General features: G+C 41.3%; 3 protein-coding genes across 14 annotated transcripts in view; 2 read left to right on the plus strand and 1 right to left on the minus strand.

The window, feature by feature from the left end:
* Window positions 1-23,286, minus strand: part of LOC147272696 (ATP-binding cassette sub-family C member 4-like) — a 36,194-nt gene that overhangs the window by 9,085 nt on the left and 3,823 nt on the right. For 3 of the 12 annotated variants that reach the window (XR_015112129.1, XM_086199854.1, XM_086199838.1), the window contains 14 exons: window positions 23,135-23,249; window positions 22,046-22,241; window positions 20,745-20,806; window positions 20,431-20,597; window positions 19,134-19,629; window positions 18,913-19,040; window positions 13,953-14,202; window positions 8,693-9,946; window positions 6,881-6,991; window positions 3,170-3,290; window positions 1,621-1,845; window positions 1,191-1,280; window positions 875-1,038; window positions 141-266 (listed from right to left, as the gene is read on the minus strand). Coding sequence is in view for 11 of the 12 variants with exons in the window: in XM_086199854.1 (XP_086055980.1) it covers window positions 141-266; window positions 875-1,038; window positions 1,191-1,280; window positions 1,621-1,845; window positions 3,170-3,290; window positions 6,881-6,991; window positions 8,693-8,766 (911 nt within the window). In the remaining variant the exon portion in view is untranslated. Of the gene's footprint in view, window positions 1-140; window positions 267-874; window positions 1,039-1,190; window positions 1,281-1,620; window positions 1,846-3,169; window positions 3,291-6,880; window positions 6,992-8,692; window positions 9,947-13,952; window positions 14,203-18,912; window positions 19,041-19,133; window positions 19,630-19,888; window positions 19,992-20,430; window positions 20,598-20,744; window positions 20,807-22,045; window positions 22,242-23,134; window positions 23,262-23,286 lie in introns of all 12 variants that reach the window. The other 9 variants (XM_086199881.1, XM_086199872.1, XM_086199863.1 and 6 more) reach the window with 9 other exon arrangements.
* Window positions 14,039-17,165, plus strand: LOC147272697 (claudin-10-like). Its single transcript, XM_086200007.1, has 5 exons — window positions 14,039-14,278; window positions 15,031-15,192; window positions 15,283-15,364; window positions 15,436-15,540; window positions 16,555-17,165. The coding sequence occupies exons 1-5, from the start codon at window positions 14,059-14,061 to the stop codon at window positions 16,682-16,684; spliced, it is 699 nt and encodes a 232-aa protein (XP_086056133.1). The 5' UTR covers window positions 14,039-14,058; the 3' UTR covers window positions 16,685-17,165.
* On the plus strand, window positions 18,879-22,982 carry cldn10e (claudin 10e). Its single transcript, XM_086199977.1, has 5 exons — window positions 18,879-19,373; window positions 19,454-19,615; window positions 19,725-19,806; window positions 19,882-19,995; window positions 21,257-22,982. Exons 1-5 carry the CDS (start codon window positions 19,142-19,144, stop codon window positions 21,648-21,650), a joined length of 984 nt encoding a protein of 327 aa, XP_086056103.1. The 5' UTR covers window positions 18,879-19,141; the 3' UTR covers window positions 21,651-22,982.

Genomic DNA, 23,286 nt, shown 5'->3' on the forward strand with positions numbered 1-23,286 from the left:
GTGTGTGTTTCATGACTCTTGATCTCAGTGACAAAAGAACCCAAGACAGGAGCACAAATTGCACAACTGTGTCTATAAATGCTGACTTAGATTTGGTTATTTTGAGGAAAATCATTTGTGAACCCTTTCAGGACCTTCACCTTCTGACTTCAGACACCAGAGCAGCAAATGGTTTTTCCCAGGCGTACATCTTGATGATCCTAATTCCAGACACCACTTCGTTCATTGTGCGGATCCGGCTGTCAGTAAGAGTTGCCGTCTTGCTCCTGAGGAGGAAGGTGGAAAGTTCTTCTGATTGAAATACTGCTTAAAATGATGCCAGTCTCACAAAATCAAGAGAGCATTACTGTGCTGAAATACAGCAGTCTACACTCACCCCTTAATAAATATCAATCCGGGAGCATAAAATACTGAGAGCCAGAGTAATGCCACTGAAATACAATATAATTTCATATTCATCTATACACTTTTGAGGGCAGTAAAAGACCTACCAACAATACAACAACAAGTCACACTATTTTACTCTGTCTTCATAGCGATTCATTGACTCTGGAGTATCAGCCTCCGTCCATGAACACAATATTACATATGAGGCTATTAACGGCATTTCTAAGAATTCTTTGTGGGATTCTCGCTTTAGAACAGAAAATTACACAGTCACAGTTTTAGGGAAGTCAGTGAATTAAGTTAATAGGCAAGATGCCAGCTGCAGCTGATTAAATCTGCTAGCAAAACATGTAATTGTATTCAAAAATTAGCTTTTCAGTTTGAAATTGAAGACCAATGACAATGTTCACAATGGTGAGTGTGCCAGCCTCTCGTGAGAACCTCTGGAGGAGGGTTGCAAAACTGTCACTTTGTGATGAAGAGTTACCTGAACTTAGAAAACAGCCTTCCGAACATAGTTTGCACAGGCATCAGGAACATGAGGACAACCATGCCTGCCAAACAGGATGGACCAATCTCTACCCACAGCAGCCCCACCACTGCTGCTGCCTGGAGGGGCCCCACCCACAGGAAGTGCAAGAAGATAGTGACCTGATCAAGAGATGTTGCCATGAGCTATCAGTACCACACAAAACTGTAAAAGCAGTGCCTGAAAGTGAGAAACCTCCGGGGCCCTATTGTAAACTAGACGGTGAGTGTCTGAGATGAAGGCCTGAGGAAGCTACACAAGAAAACTCACGTACGTCGTCAAACTTGTTGACATCATTGGAGAGGAGGTTGACGATCTGGCCTGTTGTGGTCTTTCCCATGGCTGAACTGCTGAGACACAGAGCCTGGAAAAGACAAACCCACACAAACATATCGGCACTTCAACAGTCACTCATCATTTTGTCGCTCTCCCACAGTAAAAGGTAGACAGTAACATTTTTACATCGCAAAAACTCATACTTGGGCTCTTTTATTGAACCCATTCAACAAATTCTCTTGATTTTCTGTCTGTTCCTCCCTTTTCCCTCTTACAAGGATTACATGAAAGTTGGCAGACTACTAAACACAAGAATGCAGGAATGGTCTTTAGCACCCTTGATACATAATTTAAGCTACATTTAATGACAAGCAGAGACTTCATGTTCTTTTTCAGCGAGTACGGGCAAAGAGTCTACTATTACTGACCTTTTTGTAGATCATGTGACACATGGCCACTCTGATCTTCATGCCTGTTCTCTGGACATGGTAGAAGTAGAGGTGATGTAGCAATGCCAGGCCTAAGGTGCAGAGAGACAAACCAGCTGCGTAGCCAAGGGTTTCGTAGAGAGCCGTCATGTTGTCTGGTTTGTACGTCTCAAAGTAGCGGATCATCTTGCCCAGGAACACTGGCTGGATGACTTTAATGACCTCCTGATATGCAGAGGAGGAGGAGTGAGAGTCAGCAAAGCAGTGGACCACTGGACATCCCACCGGGTACTCATGAAGTCTGTCGACCAGTGCTGTCAACCGCCTTCATCCGTTTATGGTAAGCTTAGTACTTGCGTCATACCTTTCATTTTTCTTTCTTTTCAATTCTATTGCTGAGGTCAGACTGACACTGTGCTTGCAGAACCCAGCAAAAAGGCTATGAGAGAGCTAAATAACACTGCTAGCTCAGGGGTGTTACATGGATAAACTCCACTCGTGAAGGTAGGCCTGGGTGATTTGGACTAAAAATAAAATCTCAGATTTTTTTCCACAAAAAATTGGATTCACAATTTTTTCCAATTATTTTAAGGAAATAAGAAGTACAAAGGACAGAAAGAACTCAAAACAAGTTATTTTATTTGATCAAGAACTTAACTAACAACTGTAGATACTGGTACCATATCTTTCGCGATGTGCAAAGCGACCGCTTCAGTGATTGCTCTCCATCGTGCCCCTCTCTTATCATACTTGGTCCCGTGGGAAAATGATTCCACCACAGTAAGCTGTTTTTTAGTCAGAGTTTATCAGTTATAGCGGTCTTGTTCCCCTCGCAAAGAGCGACATTTATCCCACTCGGCTGAACGCCTCTGTTTTAGATGCTGAAATAAGTTCGTTGTAATGGGCTCCAGAGAAGTCACTTGTTCAATGTCTGTCGCTGCAAACCAATGTCCAAACCACTGAGGTTCCTACTCCTTTCTTAGAAACAAACCTCTCACTCTTGTTAGCCATGTTGCTGCTATACATGCGCAGGAAACATGGGGGAAGGGTGAGGGGGAAAGCTATGGAAGCTCCTGGAGGACAAAAGGTGCACCATTGCAAGAGGAGTAAAAATTTGAATTTTTTATAATTCAAATCGTCCACAACAGAAAACTTGAATGAATCGATATATTGCCCAGGCCTACGTGAAGGTGTCAATAAACAAAAAGATGAGCCTCTCACCCCATGCTAGTCAGTGGGGGTTCCTCAGAAGCACACCGTGCAATATACAAAATGACTGACACACAACATCTGCATGTGTAAAAGAGATGTTAGTTGGATCCCCATTATTTTTGCTCACTGTTGCAAACTTCCTGTAGCAGCCAAGTTACATTATCACATTTTATTGTGTGACAAGGGGCGAGGGTTTGAATAATGGTGTGAGGATGAGCATCCTCCATGTAGCAGTTCCGGGCCACTGACTATGTCTAGCTTGTAGAGGTGTTGCAGTGTTTTGGTCTTCTGTTATTCATCTCAAGTGCTTGTTTTTCATTAAACATGTAATACTGACCTCAATCAGGGTAAAAAATCCCAGCACTGCATATGGCTTCCAGTAGCACTTGATGATGACTTTGGAGAGTCGAGGTGTCCGCAGCTCTTTGGTGGCCTTCTGGATCTCCTGATCCCAGCATCTGTGGCAAAATTACTCCATGTCACACTGAGCATATTTAATGTTTATATAATAAGAGGTGGCTTATTATATTAGTCAGGATAACCACAACAGGTATTTGTTTTTGAAGAGCTCATGATAATTGTAGTATATGGCCAAGATGTAGAATTTTATATCTTTAAATAACAGAATTTGAGATCCCTCTAATCCTCCATTTCTCTATCATATAACAATGCATCACATGATCTGTAGATTCAGCAGAGGTGACGCAGGTTGGTGGAGTTGAGCCTGCTGTGGGAATGTTTTTCTGGCCCTGTTGACTTCTCATAACCAAACAGTGTCCATCTGACAGAGGCAGCCCCTTTAAATAAGAGCTCTTATTTTTGTCTCGACTTGCTCTGTGTCACGTTCTCTCTCCTCTGTGTTGCATTTGTGCAAGTGGAAGAATTTTAAATTTAATAAAGTGTTTACACCATCCAAAAAAGCCCAATGTTTTTCATTCCTGTTGAAAATCATGATTGAAGATGCAAATCCACTGAAATGATCAAACTTGTGCGTTTGTGGTCATGAAGCAGTGATTCATTCTAGCAGACTCGGGACAATAGCTCAATAGCAAAGAGGAACAAGAACCACAATCCCAATACTTGTCAGGATTAGTTAAAAACAGTAAAAAAAAAAAAGCTGCCCCTTTGCTCAAGCAAGCAAGTTCTTCCTGAGGTGAAACATGAGACTTATTTGTGTGCCAGTCATGACATAATCTACAGCCTGAACTGCGTCAAAGAGAAGGAACCAGACTTTGTGCAGTCATCAAACTTTTATACACATTTATATTTCATCCAGCTCCAAGGATATGCATGGTATCCCGAGGTAAAACAAAAAGACAGAAAGGTGCTCTTATCTCAACTCTTCCCAATGTGGCAGTGCATTGAAAATTAAACAAACAATGACTTGTGACCAACAGAGCTGGGATTCATTAACCGCAGGAGTTCTTGGCCAGTCAGCCACTGAAAAAAGATAGGATTTTAATGGCAATCAAGCAGCTAACAGAAGGCGTTGTATGGCTGAGAAATCTCTCACCCTAAACAAAACAGCCACCCAGTTACAGTCCAACAGACCTGGTCTTCCTGTGCTGACACCAACAACACAGGGCTTTGCTAACCCAGAGTTTACAAGTGGTGACTAAGTTATTGTTTGGGACTGAACACGCAGCTAAAGACCACAGCTTGCACTCTGAACTGCATCTTCCTGATTCTGTTAGAAACCTATGACAGAGTTGTTACAGCACACAAGAACACTTCTCTAAATCCTCATGTCCTTTGAATTCAGGGAAGGGAGTCTTAACCCTGAGATCTTTCTGGGTTGGGGAATGACTTGATACAGTTGTGCTCATAAGTTTACATACCCTGGCAGAATGTATGATTTCTTGGCCATTTTTCAGAGAATATGAATGATAACACAAAAACTTGTCTTTCACTCATGGTCAGTGATTGGGTGAAGTCATTTATTATCAAACAACTGTGTTTACTCTTTTTAAATCATAATGACAACAGAAACTACCCAAATGACCCTGATCAAAAGTTTACATACCCCAGTTCTCAATACCGTGTATTGCCCCCTTGAACATCAATGACAGCTTGAAGTCTTTTGTGGTAGTTGTGGATGAGGCTCTTTATTTTCTCAGATGGTAAAGCTGCCCATTCTTCTTGGCAAAAAGCCTCCAGTTCCTGTAAATTCTTGGGCTGTCTTGCATGAACTGCACGTCTGAGATCTCCCCAGAGTGGCTCAATGACACTGAGGTCAGGGAACTGAGATGGCCACTCCAGAACCTTCACTTTCTTCTGCTGTAGCCACTGACAGGTTGACTTGGCCTTGTGTTTTGGATCGTTGTCATGTTGGAACGTCCAAGTACGTCCCATGCTCAGCTTGCGGGCTGATGAGTGCAAATTTTCCTCCAGTATTTTCTGATAACATGCTGCATTCCTCTCGCCATCAATTTTGACCAAGTTTCCTGTGCCTTCGTAGCTCACACATCCCCAAAACATCAGCGATCCACCTCCGTGTTTCACAGAAGGAATAGTGGACCTTTCATCATAGGCCTTGTTGACTCCTCTCCAAATGTAACGTTTATGGTTGTGGCCAAAAAGTTCAATTTTGGTCTCATCACTCCAAATGACTTTGTTCCAGGCGTTTCGAGGCTTGTCTCTGTGCTGTTTGGCAAATTGTAAGCAGGATACTGTGTGGCATTTGCGTAGTAATGGCTTTCTTCTGGCGACTCGACCATGCAGCCCATTTATACTCAGGGGCCTTCTTATGGTGCATCTTGAAACAGCCACACCACATTTTTTCAGAGAGTCCTGTATTTCAGCTGAAGTTATTTGTGGGTTTTTCTTTGCATCCCGAACAATTTTCCTGGAAGTTGTGGCTGAAATATTTGTTGGTCTACCTGACCGTGGTTTGGTTTCAACAGAATCCCTCACTTTCCACTTCTTAATTAGAGTTTGAACACTGCTGATTGGCATTCTCAATTCCTTGGATATCTTTTTATATCCCTTTCCTGTTTGGTAAGTTCAATTACTTTTTCCCGCATATCTTTTGACAATTCTTTTGCTTTCCCCATGACTCAGAATCCAGAAACGTCAGTGCAGCACTGGATGAAAGATGCAAGGGTCTGTCAGAAGCCCAGAAACTCACTGACCTCACTGCACACACACTAATTACAAGCCAACTGATCACAGGTGAGGACCTTTAGTGGCCATTCAAACTCATTTGTGCCACCTTGTGTGCATGTTATCAGGCCAAAATCACCAGGGTATGTAAACTTTTGATCAGGGTCATTTGGGTAGTTTCTGTTGTCATTATGATTTAAAAAGAGTAAACACAGTTGTTTGATCATAAATGACTTCACCCAATCACTGACCATGAGTGAAAGACAAGTTTTTGTGTTATCATTCATATTCTCTGAAAAATGGCCAAGAAATCATACATTCTGCCAGGGTATGTAAACTTATGAGCACAACTGTATAAGCATCATAGGAACTATTTTGCAGTCACAAGCCAGTTGAGTGTCTTTGTGACCAAAGTTGGTGCCTTCCTCCAACAATGAAGCCTCTCTCAACACCACAAAGCATTTCCACTTTGCATCTTGATCAAAAGTCCAGATCACAGGCCCTCGTGTACCCTGCAGAGCATCCGCGTGGAAGCAACATCTCCACTCGAGTTACACAAGATTTTCCTTTATGTTCGCTACTTTTTTCTTTTTTACCCGTGGCCATTGTGTGTGGATATCTTGTAAGACCACAGTAATACTAAAAACAATCCAGTCAGATTCAAGCCATGACTCGTGTATATTTTCATCATAGGACCACTCCAGAAACATCTGTTTGGATAGGTTTATTCAATATGAACTCGTCATCTTCCGTGTTGATGACCAGAAGTACCGATCACTGGACTAAAAAACGTGGAATTCCTGAACCACCATTTAAACTGACAGCATTATTGACAAATGCATATGTAGCCACAGTCTTGTGAAAGTGGTGGCCTGCCGAGTCCACATTAACTACCAGGTAGCTGCTGTGTTGATATCAACAAAATCTTACCCAGTTATGAGCTTACCTCTGCAGCTCCTGCCCCAGCCTCTCCGACCTGTCCTCTGCCAGAACTTGGTACATGTCATCTTCCTCCAGCCTGCGCTTGTAGCCAGTGCGGAACAAAGGATTAAGCCACCTGAAAGTGGAAAAACAGCAAGGTAACTTTTTTTTTTTTTTTTTAATTTCATCTAACCTTTGTTTATACAGGTATGCACTCACAAGAGAGACATTGTAAAAGAGTAGTGTGAGACAACACTGGAACTAATAACATCCACACTTGGTGTTAACTTGAGTAAACAGCCCGTTTGTGTCCTTTGACCTCTTGAAGCATCAAGTGTGAAATGTGTGGTGAACTTAGGTGACTCCATGCTACTAAAACCCCTGTCAGATGTTGGTACACTGCCTCAAGCAGCAGTGTTACAAGAAAAGGGAACGTCTCCTTTCATTTGACTTCATTCATTGTCATCTGTTAAATATTTTATAAAATGGATAATATGGTGAGGCTCTGTGATACAACACGTGGTTAAAAATCAAATCAATGATTTCTGACCTTTCTGGCCTTTGACATCTCACAGAAAGTATGGTGTGGCAAAGCCAGGGTCACTTTCAGGTGTCTGTGGGTTGTTGGTGAGCTTTCTCTCCAAATATCACACGGTTTTACTAAAATACATATTTAAATGATCCATTGCATACCCAAAAATTAATATTTTGGAATGACAAGATTTTCAGCTTTGCTGTTGGGTTGGTGTCAGCTTAAATTTTTATATTATCACCTAACAATTTGTTTTAAGAAAAAACAACAAAATAAAACTTCACTTCTGTTTTGAGAAAAGTCTGAAACAGAAGTTTTGTTACTTCTTTCAGTTCAGTGAAAGCCAGCAAGGAATTTTCAGCAATGTTCATCCAAAATGCATACATAAGTTTATATTAATAACGGTTGATTTGGCTTTTTTTGCATTGTTCATAAATTAATCGATCAAGAACCTTTTCAGTAAAAACATGTTAATTTAAGGGCAGCCTTTGTTGCTGTACATTTTAGCACTGAAATCTAGACTTCTTCTGCAATGCAGTAACACTTGTATCACTTATTGACTTCCTAAACTTAACAATATGCAGTATATACAATGAAAAAAGACAATGTCCCTATTTAAGATGGTGGAAAAATGAAAACTAATTATTGTAACAAGAACCATATCTTCTGTCTTTTTCCATGTAACAACCTCTGACATTAGAGTTGTGAACCTTTTATAACTGTGCTATGAAATCAAGAGGAGCTACAAGAATATTATGTTGCGAACACACTAAACACCAACAACAACAACAACAAAACACCAACAAAAATACTTAACACTTAATTTGGCCACACTCAAAACATTTTTTGTAGCTGGAATTTTGCTTGTGTAACAATCCTTTGACATTGCTTCATTGGCCACTTTTACAGGATGTTCTGGTCACTATCATCTGCTATACTTCCACCACTGCACGCACACTTTCCTATTTGACATGTGGAACCAAAACCACAATGATTCGACAGGAAATCAGCATTACACAACCTTTACTATTGTCTTTTCATGAAGACTTTTTTCCGCTTCATTCAACTGTGAAATATGTGTAAAATACAGTCTCACTTGTTGAATTCCCCAAGCCAACATTTACGGTTATATTTGAATTCTACTTTGTGATTAAAGGGGAAAAAACACTTTAAAACCTTCACCTTGACGTTGAGTTAAATTACAAATGAAGGTGTTAAGAGTTGCGTTACGCGTTTTTCAAACACTTTTAAATCCCCCGCTAACAAGCTAGCAGCGTGTATCATCCGGGGGTTCCGTCCACTTACCAGAAAAATATCTTAGACAAGAGACTCGCCGTCGCCGCCGGGTTGGTCTTGGCATCTTTGCTGACTTTCTCCATTCTTGTCCGCCCTAAAACGGTAGTTCCCGTCCAACTTTCACCACCACAAAACTCCTGCTCCCAGCTGTGTGTTAATATAACTTTACATGTTACGGAGCGGATGCTAATATTAGAGTTCTGCCTTCCTCCAGGAGACCAGCTAGCCGCTCCATGACGCTGAACAACTACCTTGGCTGGCAAGCTCCGCCCAGGCAACCCCCATTGGCTGAGGACGCTGCGCCGCCATTGGCTCGTCCTGTGCGGTACTCTCACCCTATTGGCTGAGAGTGGGACGGTGCCATATAATTGGCTGCGATCTCACCATAAACTAATTTGACTCCGTTTTAGATAAATCTGGAAAAACGTGACCAGGGTTGCACCTGGATGTGCGGTCATTGCGGGGCGTAATTTATCATAACTCATGACTTCAAAATCCGTTTTCCGGGATTGCACAAAAAGAAAACTTCATGACATGCTTTAAGGAAAAGTTCACCCACCCCCAAAATGCGCCAATCTTCCAAACAACAGATGTTAATGGTGACCAATTTTAAAACGTGAAAAATTTCGTAATCAAACCAAACGATGCACTCACTGTAAAAAAAACAGGATGTCAGGGCTGGAGCGACAGTGAGCAGAGCAGCTAAAACATGGCTGTGATGGATCACCAACAACTTTACATGTCAAGACTTTGGGACACTTGGATTACTACAATTTTATGGTTTTATTACGTCTTTTTTTTTCTTTTTTTTGGGTAAAGTTTAAATAACGGCCTTCATTTGTTTGAATTGTTTGGGAGATTTCTGCAGCCCCATAAGTGTTTTGTGGACAAAAACACTGAACCTGACCATTCATCAACATGAAACTGAGTCAATCATGATGGAATCTTCATGTTTTTTGGGTGAAAAGTTCCTTTAAGAGGCAAGAGAGCAATAAAGTTTCAATCTATTCAATCTTAGCACTCAAGTCTCATCATGACTATTTTGAATTAGCTTTTAAATGATTGTTTCATTCTGCATATCTGCTACTATCTGGTAACGGCCTTCATCGCTGCTGCCATTCGAAAAGAATTATCTGCTGGGAATATTTTGAAATATACTTGCTATACTTCAGGTGTCCAAGATCCAGTCTTTATCCAGCTTCAGTGTTATCAGAATAATTCAACTATATCTCCTTCAGCTCATTTGTCTCGATGACTGGCATCCTGTCAAGATAAGAAAAATTGTGTTAAAGGTTGATAGGAATGTACCATCACAAAAACAGAAGAACACTGCATGCTGTTTTTTTTTTTTAAATTTACTTCACTTTTATTTGCCTCCTCTCTAGCTTCACTTTGTGGTAAATCCTTGCAGAGTCAAGGATAACACACACACACACACACACACACACACACACACACACACACACACACACACACACACACGCACTCATGACATCAGATAAATAAAGAGAAAGGTGTAGATGACAGATGCCCTCTGACACACTACAGGTGCTTCCTGCATTGGCACAATACAACACCCCCCCACCCCCCTGCCAACACATAACCGCCTTCTTCCATTTCAATGTTCAAGGAAACTTTCTTAGTAATCCAGTCACATGTTAACTGGGTAAACTATTAGCCTGACACCGACAATCCTATGATAAGAGTGAGAAGCAATCCGGGGCCACACACCAAGCGTGTTACCCTGCTGTTGATATTTAGCTAGCGCCGGCTGGGAAAGGAGCTGAAGGAAAAGAAAAACAGCAGGAGATTAATACCAGCTTTCATCTGTGGGGGGGTGAACACTTCTTTCTTTCCTGTGCTGCCCCAACCTTGTTTCAGCTCGTTTTTTACTCCTCAATGAACAGCCACAGTCCTGATTTCATCTTAGTGAGAGTTTCATAGCAGTGATACAGCTATTTTCATAATAGCACCGTGTGGGAATGAATGTTGATATAAGCAACATATATGGTAATGTTAGAAGATGAAATATGACCAGTACATCTGACTTTTAGACAAATGTAAAAAGACATGCAGGGAAGCACAGAGCTGCAGGTGAAACTATGGTCTTTGACAACACATCCAAATACCCAGCAACATTTCAAATATATACAAATCACATGGAAGTTGTGTTGACAGGAATATCACACCCTCTTTGTGTAAATAATTAATCAACCATGAATCAGCAGTTTGGCTAGCCTGGCTGGTATCAGGCTCCAGGGGTTGTGAGGCTGCAGCTGGGTTTAATTACATTTTCAGGGAACTGTTTGTTAGACACCAAGATATTGTTGCATGCCTCGCTCATCTCCAGGCTAAAAGCAACATTATGCTTGGGTTTTTTTAGCCCAAAGTAACAGTTTCAATGTCATTTTACTACAACACAGATTTGTCTGGACATGAAAATCCAGCTAGCTACGAGCGGTGCTTTAAGCTGGGCAGACCTCTTCTGACAGAGGGATTTTTTTTTAATTATTTTTGCAAAAATATTGTGGCTTTCAAGACAGAGTCTAAACCCATTTTTGAAGCAGTTGAACCTGTGACAGGCCTGCTGACTCAAATGTGTCTGTGACTATTCTCCATTGAGACATCACTATCAAGAGAATACTGAATAATCATATTCATCAAATAAATGCAATATCATCAACAGGTTCACACAGATAACAACCTGTCCCTGCTGCTGCCCTTTCATTAGCAGGTTTACAGGTGTAGGCCCCTCTCTGAGGCTGCTCAGCAACTTTAACCATGGATACGCAACATCAAGCCCTTGAGTTACCGACAGATTTACGCAACAATGATTCCGGCACCCTTCTCACAGATTTTACCGACAATGAAACACTTGGATTAGGTTTTCCTGAAATGCTGACCATGGAAACACTCCACCTGAACCTATTTTACGATCCCAGAAACTTTTTTCCTTTTTCTTTAACCCAGGAGAACCCCTGCCTCCATACACAGAGATAAGATCTAATCCTTGTTTGGAAAAGTTCAAAAGAGCACAACCCTGAAAGGAAAATTGTTTTTCAGGACAAGATTACCTGACTAAGTACCTGGCTCACTGCCTCACTCTGCTCCGAGGAGGGATTATGCCTTCAAACTTGCCAACATCTTTTACTAAAATGTATCAAGGCATTAATAACATTATCATGAAGTTTCCTCTCTCTTCCTCTCAGTCCTTGGTCTTCGTTTCATCGTCCTTCCATGTCGCTCAAAGTTCAGTCCTGCAGCTTGAGCATTTGCTCAGCTGCCCCTTTGTCCCGACTTGTCCCTCCATCACATCGTGTCTGATCATAATCCTGTAATCTGCTCACATTGCTGTTTACAGCAAAACTATGTCTGCTTCATCACAATACCTCTTCTTCGTTTTTATCAACGTCTTTTTTCTAGAAATAGTTTTCTGCATGTTAGTGGACTGGAATAATGAGAAATAATGCCTCAGCAGTTTTAAGTGCATTAAAAACAGACTGGGACATTTTAACTGTAAGAGACAAAAGACAAAAATCTTCTCATCTGCATCTCACCAGCAAAACACTCAAAAATGGAAGTAAAAATAATAGAAATCCTACAGCCAATATAAAGTAATATTCTGGATTAAAAGTATTTTAACATAATGCCCTAAAACTGCAGTTTCAGATTACCCATGAGATTTTACTACCTGAGACCCTTGTAAATGTTTTTATAGTTTATGATCTCAACCTCAATGAGACCGTCAGGTGGAATTAAGATTCAACCAAAGACATAAAATAACAAAACTAGTAAACTGGCACCACACTTATGAATTCAGAATTCAAGGAATAGCTACAGTACAGAATAATTCTTAAAAATATGAACTTGAACAACACTCAAAATGTTCTCCCTTTATATTCAATGTGTACTTTTATAAACTTAGGAAAGGTAATTTAGTCCCCACAAGTACTGAAATAGTATATTTCAAGTAAACTGCTAGTATACTGATGTTCATATATTGATAATAATAACTGATACATATATCTGTGAAATATCCCTAAATTGAAGTGAACTTGACATGGCAATACAAATAAATAAATCAACTTGAATATATCAATGTAACGGCTGCACAGCAAATGCTTGCTGTTACTTCTGCTCTGCTGTAGCTGAATCAAGGACATGTTTTTTTCACATTGTCTTTTTGCTCACTTTACTTCAAAATGCTCAATTCTAACAACTGCAAATCATGTCAGGCTGATCTTTAACATCCTCACAATATCCAACAAACCATCCGCCCACAACACAACTACACAGTCAGCAATAATGAACTTGAGTACTGTCGGAACTGTGTAACCTTTGCCGTACAACAAACTCTGACACAACCATGTTAACCATAACACCGGTAATAAAGTCAGCAAAATGTCAGTGACACAGCAAAATCATTGTGAAGATCATTCACATGAGCCACTAGACTGCTGGAAGCAGAACAACAGAACTCCCGAGTGTGTTTGGTTGATTTGGTTGAAAACAAGAAATCATTTGTGTGAGAGAAAAAGAGTTCATAATAGTATTGCTTTGAAAATATTTAGCAGACAGAATTTAAAATACAAAGCCAAAAGTTACCTAAACTTGTTAAAGAGAAGATCCAAAATGTAACGACACATCTTGTCTGCTTTGACTAAATCATAAGTTATCGATGACATCTCCTTTCATGGGCCATGCAGTAAAACCAGCCATACAAGATTATAATTACATGCATTGATACTGTGAACTATTCAGTTATGATTCATATAAACAGAGGAAGGACAAAACCTTCTTTCTTGCTCCAAACAGTTTCTCCTCTCTTCCACTTGATGGTGCTATAATGCTGTCAAACAGGATGAAATGAAATCTTTGATAAGGAGCTGCTGCTGTGAAGGGGACTTGATGTTCCAGATTGCCCCTGGGGTGTAACCGTTTTCCACGGCGGGAAAACAAAAATATCATTCATATCATTCAAGTATCCTTTATCTCTCCTCCTCATCTTGTGTTGCTTCTCTGTCAGAGACTTTTCAGATCCTTTCAGTTAATTACTTCCTTCTCCTGCAGATCCCCTTGCAGGCCCTGTTCACACTGCGTGGAGTGATGAGTAGTGTGTGCACCCCTGCGTTCCGACCACCACCACCACCACCACCACCACCGCCAACAGGCACAACCACAGTATAAAACAAGGGCATTTAAAAGCTGTAGCTTGGCTGAGCGAGTGAAGCAGATGCCAAATTCTGCAAAATTGCCAACACTGACTCACCTGTACTGGATCGACCCTCCCTCCTCGTCTCTTCCGCACCGGGAAGCACCTCCAAAAATCCCCCATCCTGTCCTGTCCTGGTCTGTGCCTTCAAGCTGGTGAATAAATGGGGAACATGGCAACAGAGATAGTGGCCTTTCTCCTGACCATCTCAGGCTGGACCCTGGTGTCGTCCACCCTGCCGACAGACTACTGGAAGGTGTCCTCTGTGGATGGGACGGTCATCACCACAGCCACCTTCTGGTCCAACCTGTGGAAAACATGTGTGACTGATTCAACAGGTGTGTCCAACTGCAAGGACTTTCCCTCCATGCTGGCTCTGGATGGTGAGTTCTCACTAATGATGGCGGCTCTTGCACAAGTCCATTGTTCTTTGTGTGTGTTTGTGAGGAACCACACAGCTGTGTACATCTGCCTGGAGCACCCATGCTGAAAAGCTGGAACACCTCTTTTTGGATCAATGAGTGCCTTTGTAAACAAACGCGTGTGGAACCTGATAGTTCTGAGCCTGGCTCCAGAACACAACAACACGCTCGTGTAGCATTCAGTCTTCATACTCATTACTAATAATAGATTTCCATGATTTTTCATGACTACTAATCCCTTGAAACATCTTACATGTTTAAATTTACCTGTTTATATTTAAATTACTTTACTGCCAAGCTATGTGCGCGAATACAACATAAGCATGTATTATAATAAGTGAATATTGACTGAATGGGATGATTTTTCTCAGAGATGAACTGAGCCTCATACAATGGCTTTACTCATTTTTCAGCAACTTTCCCAGGCCTTCCCTTCCATAACCTGTCCAGGTTTTCACGACCGTATGAGCTCTGTCTAATCAAGTTGCCGGTCTGCTTCATCATTGGCAGCTAATTAAAAAAATTGCATCAGCTCTGGATTTAATATGATTTATAAATGACAGCGTAAGATGCTTAAATGTCAAAGCAATGGTTTTCTTTCTTTTGAGCAGAGGGAAACAGCACGACTACTGTATGTCCAAAGATTTTTTAAAAAAAGGAAAGAAAAAAGATCAGGGTCAAGTTCTCTCCTCTTCTCTGTCCCTCTCATGAAGCCTACATCCAGGTGTGTCGGGGACTAATGATCGCCGCCGTCTGTCTGGGTTTCTTTGGTGCCGTTCTTGCCTTGGTAGGAATGAAGTGCACCAAAATAGGAGGCTCAAAGACCATCAAAGCTCGGATGACTGTCCTCTCAGGCTTTCACTTCATTCTCAGCGGTAAAACATCCGTCAGCACCTGGGATTTCAAATGCGCTACTCTGAATTTGAATGGCGGGGAAGTAGAAATCCTCTTATTTCTCTCCACAGGCCTCTGCAGCATGACGGCATGCTCTATTTATGCTCACAGGATCACAACGGACTTCTTTGACCCCCTCTTTGTTGCTCAAAAGTATGTCTTTATGATTAAAAGAGAGATTTAAGCATTTAAAGGAAAGTACTTTTTTCACTTCAATGTGTTAGGTTTGAGCTGGGAGCTGCTCTCTTCATCGGCTGGGCTGGATCTGTGCTGTGCATCTTAGGAGGACTGATTTTCTGTCTCTCCATGTCTGAAGGCTTCAGTGTCAGGCAAGTCGCTCTCTCTGCTAACTGTGCAAACCCACGCCTGTCATCAGCCACAGGCCAACCAGCTTTACTGCAGATTTACACACTCAATCAGGCAATTTAAATCATGACTTTAGCTGTAATGGCGAGTCTAAAACATCCAGCAATCTCTCTCAACATCTTGTCTCATAGTTGCTGAACCCGCGGGGCAAATTGTATGATCATTATTTTGATTAGTACGCTACTGATGATGGCTGAATGTTTTCTTTGTTACACTCCCGTAATATGGACCATTTTGCAATGAAAGTCACCTTGACTGAGGGTGCATATACAGTAGGAAAGCAATATAAGGTGCAAGCTGAAAACAACCTTCTCTTAAGGTTCATAGGAAGGCCCAATTCGTCTGTTTTTACACTGTAAATTTAGCGCAAGGGTTGTCTGGGGGACCCCAGGGATCCTCGAGGGGAAATGCGGGGATCCTCAAAGGGACCTTGGAAAATGCAAAACAGTTCAATTTCAAATTCACAAGCATTTAATCATCAGCACCAGAGCATCTGATGTTTAAATAAATGACATCATAATCACACACATAAAATATCTTGTAATTTAAAAACATTTTTTGAACAATTTTGTGCTATGTTGTTTCTTTATTTGTTCCTAGTTTTGCTAATTTAATAGTTATTACCTTTTACATGTAAATTCAATTGCTTGCTGAAAAGTGAAACAAATTTGCAAAAACGTACTAAATTATCAAAAAACTCTGCTCATAATACTTTTACCAGATAATTAGCAAAAAAGAAAAAGAGTGGTATTCAGGAGAGTTATTCTGTATAGAGTAGACGCATTGACAGTATTAACACGTGCTTTTTATTCTGTGAGCAGTATAGCTCCAGGTCTGGTAATATTCACTCTAACAGGTTTTGGTGCTGCTTGCCCAACAGGTGGAAAAAAACAAAAGCACTTTAAATCTCATTTTTGCAGCAAGCGATTTTTCCTGGCTAGCTCCTTTTCTGATTGCTCCTCTCCTGGTTTCTGCAGACCTGAATACTCCTTCAGTGGAGCTGCATCATTTGCAACTGCACACAACAAGCACAGCAAGACAGCCAGCAGCCTTCAGAGAGAACCTCGGGAGCCAGGCAGGCAGTTTGGAAGAAATGCCTACGTGTGAAATTAGATTCTATGCTACACAAGTTGATCTATGACAGTAGTCTGTAGTGATTCCCTTACAAGTAAAAGCCAATTACCTTCATAAACTTTTGGGCCTGAATTTTTAAAAATAAATCGTGCAAAGTGGATTAATGTTTCACTTTACTGAAAATGATTAATTGCTTTTCTAAAGTGGACAGGTTTATGTATCAGAGGAGACTGTGATTCAATTCTAAATTTAAAAGTACAAGCACAAAGAATATCTTAACATTTCAGACAGACTAGATGAATACATCTCTACCTTTAAAAATATTAATACTTGCTGTGTTATTTCTGTCAACAACTCATTAAATAAAAGACAAGCTTCTCTTTTTCAGGCAGGAAATTTGATTTAGTACAAAACACCATTCAAACTCTTGGGTCACCTTCAGCAAGCTGGCCTTTACTACCTGTCACACACACACACACACGCACACACATGCACACTTTTAATGCAACTTTCATGAAGCTGAACTATTAAACGTGTGGAACTCTGGAAATTAAGTGCTGTTTTTTTCATTCAAAGCAGTTTTTACATTACAAATACACGTTTGTTTAAATCATTGAAATATGAACAAATAATTTTAAGAAGTACCTAAGAATAAATGGATTATTTCTGGTTGTGGGAATGAGATATGCAATGCCAGTTTATCCTCTTCTAATGCTTCAAAACAACACAGCTGACACCTTCAGTTCTACTTCCCAAGCACAGAGATGGAACATGTGTGGGTCTCTCTTCTTGTCTTGGTCTGGCCTGATATGACCTCCATGGGTCACTGGGTCACATCTGACTCCAGAGATGGCTGAGCAGATCTGCAGGCTCGACCGGAGGAGGGTTCCCCCTCCTATCAGCCATCCATCTCCACCTACGAATTATTATCAATAGGAACCCCAGGCTAAGTTACGCAAGACCTCTTGGCCCAGAGGTTGGATACTTGAACCAGCTGGCAGGGAGCAGACTCCCAGAGCTGTCCGACGCCATGCATCCATAAACAACGTGTCTTAGCAGAATGCTGGTATTGTACTGTCAAATATTAGCATTCCCATTCATTTTAACCCACCTGATAATGTCAAGAAAACTATCCGTACAACTTTAAATCTCAAAGAGGTGGACAGTCATTTTTAAAACCTGAATATCCTAAGCACTACAATTGACACCCAACAAAAGAGCAAAACCTGGAGGCTATGTCAACATTTTTTATACAATCTGCATTCAAATTAAGGATGAAACAAAACGGGAGAGAGCCAAGACCCTCCACCAATTACTATGTCAATGCATCACTACAATCAATCCACCAGAGAGCAGTATTAATACACATTTTTTGGCCATCACATGAACTAAAAATGGAAGCATCTTCCCTCAGGGTTGTTTTCTGGACTTGTATTGATGCTACAGGTCAAATAAGCAAGACTTGATTTTCTATTAAGATGTTGTTGGGGTTTTTTTTTTTGGTATCGAGCAAAGCCACTTTGACCAAAAAAACTGAGGCTACTCATTAGTCCACCATTCGCAATATCTTCCTACCCCTACCAATAACTTAAGCCGGGAGATTTAGAGGAGCTCTTTCATCGCTGTGCCTCTCATTACTTCAGGGTTAACTCCAACAGCACAGAGATGATATCCTGTAATTATGGCTCAGTGAGGTCTCAGTAAAATTACTAATAACCAGCTTCAAGCCTGAGGCGAGGTCCGGAATGATGATGCTGGAGGCAGTATAGGTCACCGCAGCAGGTATGGAGTATGTAAGAGTCATGATTGAACTCAGATATTGGTTAAATGTCAAGCAATGTCATGTTTTAATTGTTTCATTGAAGTTAGAGGAGAAAATAAGTGAATTTAATTATCATATTTGAAGTGGTTCTGATAGATTTCACTTTAACTATGTTAGTCTTTAAAAGGTGTCAGTTTGGCCGTTTAACTGAATTTACAAGGCAAGTAATTAGAAGGAGCTATCAACAGTAGCTTTATCACTACAATAATTCATGAAACTGTAGTACAGAGAATTACATCTATAAATAAAAAACGCCTTGAAACTTTGTCTGCACATGAGAGTCCAGGTCAGTGTGATGGGGGCATGAAGTCTATGGTAATTTGAGATAGATGCTTAGATGTGCACTCTCAACTGTGGCCCATGGGAATTTGAGCGACTGTTGTCTCTCACCAACATGTACATCAACAGAGGAAAAACAACAGTAACACCTCTGACTAACCTGAGAACCGCTCAGCTTCTTCGCTCCTCAGGCAAGCCACTGATGAGTAAGATGCCACTTCAGTGTTCACTGGCTTGACAACTAAATATCCGGCTTCTGCATGAAGAAGGGACTAGCACTTGAGGACGCTGCCAAAAAGGGAAGGAGAAAAAAATTGGATTACGAGGAAATTATGAAACAAAATCTTGATTGAATCTGAAATCTAGACAGGATCTACTTACTGAGAAAAATGAAGCTGCGCGTGGTCCAGATCTGGGGTTTCCTGATGACGGTGCTGGGGTGGATCTTTGTGGCCTGCACCATGGCCATGGAGGGCTGGAAGATCACCTCAATTGGGGGAATGGGAGGCTCCTCCATCATTAAGGTGGCCTGGTACTGGTCCAGCTTGTGGAGATCTTGTTTTACAGACTCAACTGCTGTCTCCAACTGTTACGACTACCCAGTGCTCTGGTCTGTGGATGGTAGGTGACATGTCATTTTACATCCAGTCTAAGAAAGCGTGACATCCGATTGACATCTAATTCATGTTATCTGAATTAAGGGCACGTCCAGATCACACGAGGCTTGCTGATGGCGGCTCTCTCCCTGGGCATGCTGGGGTTTGTACTCAGCCTGATGGGTATGGAGTGCACCTTCATCGGGGGAAAAGATCGCTCAAAGTATAAGAAGATCTACGCTGGGGGATGGTGTCACGTCATCAGCGGTAAAGTATAACTCCTGTGTGAATGGGAAAAGTAGAAATAATCAGGTGTTAAATATACAATTGTATTGTGATTGAATTGTAGTTTACTATGACGATTCCTTGTCTTCAGGTGTACTGTCCACATGTGGGTATGCTGTTTATGCGCAGTACGTCTCTGTGGAATACTTCAACCCTGATTTTAATGGACTCAAGTAAGTTAGCAGGTTAAACTATAATCTGTGTTTTACATTAAATCATTCTTAAATATTCATCTTTTTTTCACTCAGGTATGACCTGGGCACCCCGATGTTCCTCGGCTGGGTGGGCTCAACTTTCCAGACGACTGGTGGTTTCTTCTACGTGTGGTCTGTGTGTACGCTGCTCTGTGGACAGGAGCCTACGTGAGTAGACAAATGTGTCTGAGAAGGAGTTAAGTAACTCAACTCTCCACTTCCTCAATAAATACCAGCACCCTGAAATGGTATGCAGATGTTCATGGTGGGTACACTTCCTCTCACAGTGCAGCATTAAATCCTCCATTAAGTGAGGAGAGACAAAAAAATGTATGTGTTATATTAAAGAGGGGGTGGCACAGTGGTGCAGTGGTCAGCACTGTCGTCACACAGCAACAAGGTTCCAGGTTCGAGCCCCGGCTCGGGCACGGGATCTTTCTGTGTGGAGTCTGCATGTCCTCCCTGTGCCTTCGTGGAATCTTGCCGCTACCCCGGCTTCCTCCCAGTCCAAAGACTGTCCATGCTCTAAATTGACCGTAGGTGTGACTGTGAGTGTGAATGGTTGTCTGTCTATTTGTGTTGGCCCTGTGATGGACTGGTGACCTGTCCAGGGTGAACCCCGCCTCTTGTGCGAAGACTGCTGGGATGGGCTCCACCCCCCGCGACCCTTAACAGGATAAGTGGTAGAAGATAGATGGATGGATGGATGGATGGATATTGAAGAGGCTCAGGATAGCTTCCTCTGCACTCCTTCAGTATCTCTGACACTTCTTAGGAGAGGACAGAAGTGCAGTACAGTTCTACTTGGTTTGACGACAACCCTCAACCTTGAAACAAAACCTGTAGTGCCAATAATTTGCACCATTCGGTCAAGATTTCTTCATTTCTGCTTCCGGCTCATTAATTTTTCCACTTACCACAATGTTTCTCTTTTGCTTCCATCTGATCCTTCTCCAGCTGTCTTCCTTTGGCAGCTGTTCTAAGTAATGTAGTAACAAATGATAGTGTTATAAAAAGTATAAACTTGCTTTGCATAATGAACTGTTACAAGAGCGGCAATATTCTAAAACCATAACAACCAGCTAATAACTTATCAAATTATATCATTGGTTCTGACATGTTACTCATAAGTTATTGGCAGTTACATTTTAAGCTCCCCAATAGCATAATGACTTATTACAGTCATTCATACTCTGTGGTCAGTCATAACATTATGGGGGGGGGGGGGGGGGGAATCATGTCATCAGGTTATGACATTATTGGCAGCTTTATTTATACCCTGCCTTTTTACACTATTATGCAATTGGTTGATACATTTTGTTCACTATCAAGAACTAAAATGCGATTGTCAGTTTCAAAAGATCAGCCTTCTAAGGTGGAGGCGTTCAGCTGCGTATATATGCTGTACTGTGTGTATCACCCTCTCCAGGATAATCACCATCCGGCCACAACCAGACCCAGAGCAGGACCCCAACACAAAGTCCACCACAGCGCTATCCACCGTGTCAGAGATCACCTCCAAGACAGACGTGTCCTCCATCTCTGAGCTATCATCCAGGTCTGAGCGCTCAGACGTGTCAGGCATCTCCTCAACATCAGAACGCACACTCACATCTGGACCTACAGCTAAATCATCAAAAACCAAGCGAACCAGGTCTGCAGGGTCAAGGTCAGCATCTGACCTCTTATCCAGGACCAGTTCATCGACTCTGTCGGAGTCAAGGAGCAGTGGCAGTGGCGGCAGCAGCGGCGGGACCGTGTCCTCGCTGTCAGGCAGCTCGAGGAGCGAAACGACAGCCTTCATTAAAAACTCCTACCTTTGAATAGATGTGGCTCATTAGACAAGCCAGAGAAATGAATGAAGGTCTGATGCTGTTCTGGGCCATGTTTGCAAAAACCTATTGCACTGGGAGGAGTTTGGTATTGAAAATTGTTTTAAAAATGGTTTTAAAAAGCTTGATGCATGTTGTGTCCAATTGTTTCTAATCTATATTGCGACAGCCTCTCACAATAGCATGCAAATATTTATTTATAACATATGAGCAAAGGTACGAGCTCTGTTTCCCGCTATGAGTTGCCCTTTAGAACACTCTAAAGGCTGATCAAGTCTGGTTGACTGTAAACAGTGTGTGCTGTGTGACACAGAACTCTATGGCTATTATATTTCTGAAGATAACATCCCGACAATTTCAGTTTTCTTGACATACTGGTGGATTACCTCTTGAATGAAGGTATGGTCATTAATGGCCTTCGCCTGTGGCATTACTGGAGCTTCTTTTCACGTTATTCAATCCAAACTGGTTTTACATATTCAGGAGTGGAAAAACGATGAGGAGGAGACTTGCTCAGATTCTGGGTCTGTTGCTCTGCATTGTCGGGTGGAGTTTTGTGGGCTGCACTCTTGCTTTGGACCGCTGGAGGTGAGAAAACACAGGTTAAAAAGAAAAATACAAAACAAAAAAGATCTCATCTGTGTGAGTTTGAAACCGGACAGGAAGGCTGCAGAATAACAATGCAGATAAACACAATAAACAAACAAATATTGAAATCTGCTAAATGAAAATGAGAGCTCATGTTTCTTGTTCACTCTCACCTATTCATTTTATTGTTGAGACCTGAGACCAAGTTTTGCTTCTTTTTATCTACTTACTTCATTTTGCTATGCACATTGTAACTTAAAAGATGAGTGCTGTAAAGATAAAAAATTTTTTTCAAAATTAGGAAATTTGTTTTGTTTATTCGAGAGTTTCCTTCCAATTTGCAGATGACATGATCTTTTGTTGTGATAAGAATATCAAACCACCTTCGGACATTGTGGAAAACACATGAAAGCTTTGACTTGTTCAATCAAACCACTGCAGCATTACACAAATTCACCTGTGACCCATCAACATAAAGGTGAATGATGATCATCATTTGCTGGACACTGACCTAATTGCCATCCTGTTTTTATTGATAGCTGATCTTTGGTCTGGTTCCTAATGGATGTATTTGTATGCTGGCCATCAGCTGGAATCCATTTATTGTTTTTCAAATCTTTCAATAAGTCTTCTAAAGAATTTGTTTACATACAAGTACGGAGGTGGTGTTATTAAACTGACCAATTCCTGTCTTTAAACTAAGCTAACTATTGCCCAGATTCAAATAGAGATAAATGTAAATAAATGTTTAAATCATGTTTCATATAGCTCTTATGTTATTTACTGTGTGAACGTATGGGTAAATAAATAAATGAGCCATCAGAGTTACTTTATATGAACTAAATGCCACAGCCACCTGATGAAGTGTGGCTATGCCCATGTCTTACCTTTGTCATATCACCATTTGTATCCATGTGATGCTGTTCTTTATTGGAGGGTGGCCCAGCTGGGGGGGCAAGCAGGCTCCTCTGTACTGGTCACAGCCTGGTATTGGTCAGATCACTGGAAAGATTGCTACGAAGACTCAACGGCTGTGGTC

Source organism: Aulostomus chinensis, chromosome 1 (assembly GCF_037954235.1).
Source record: "Aulostomus chinensis isolate RoL2024-O1b breed Wild chromosome 1, RoL_Achi_v1.0, whole genome shotgun sequence".
In the NCBI taxonomy this organism is placed as follows: Eukaryota; Metazoa; Chordata; class Actinopteri; order Syngnathiformes; family Aulostomidae; genus Aulostomus; species Aulostomus chinensis.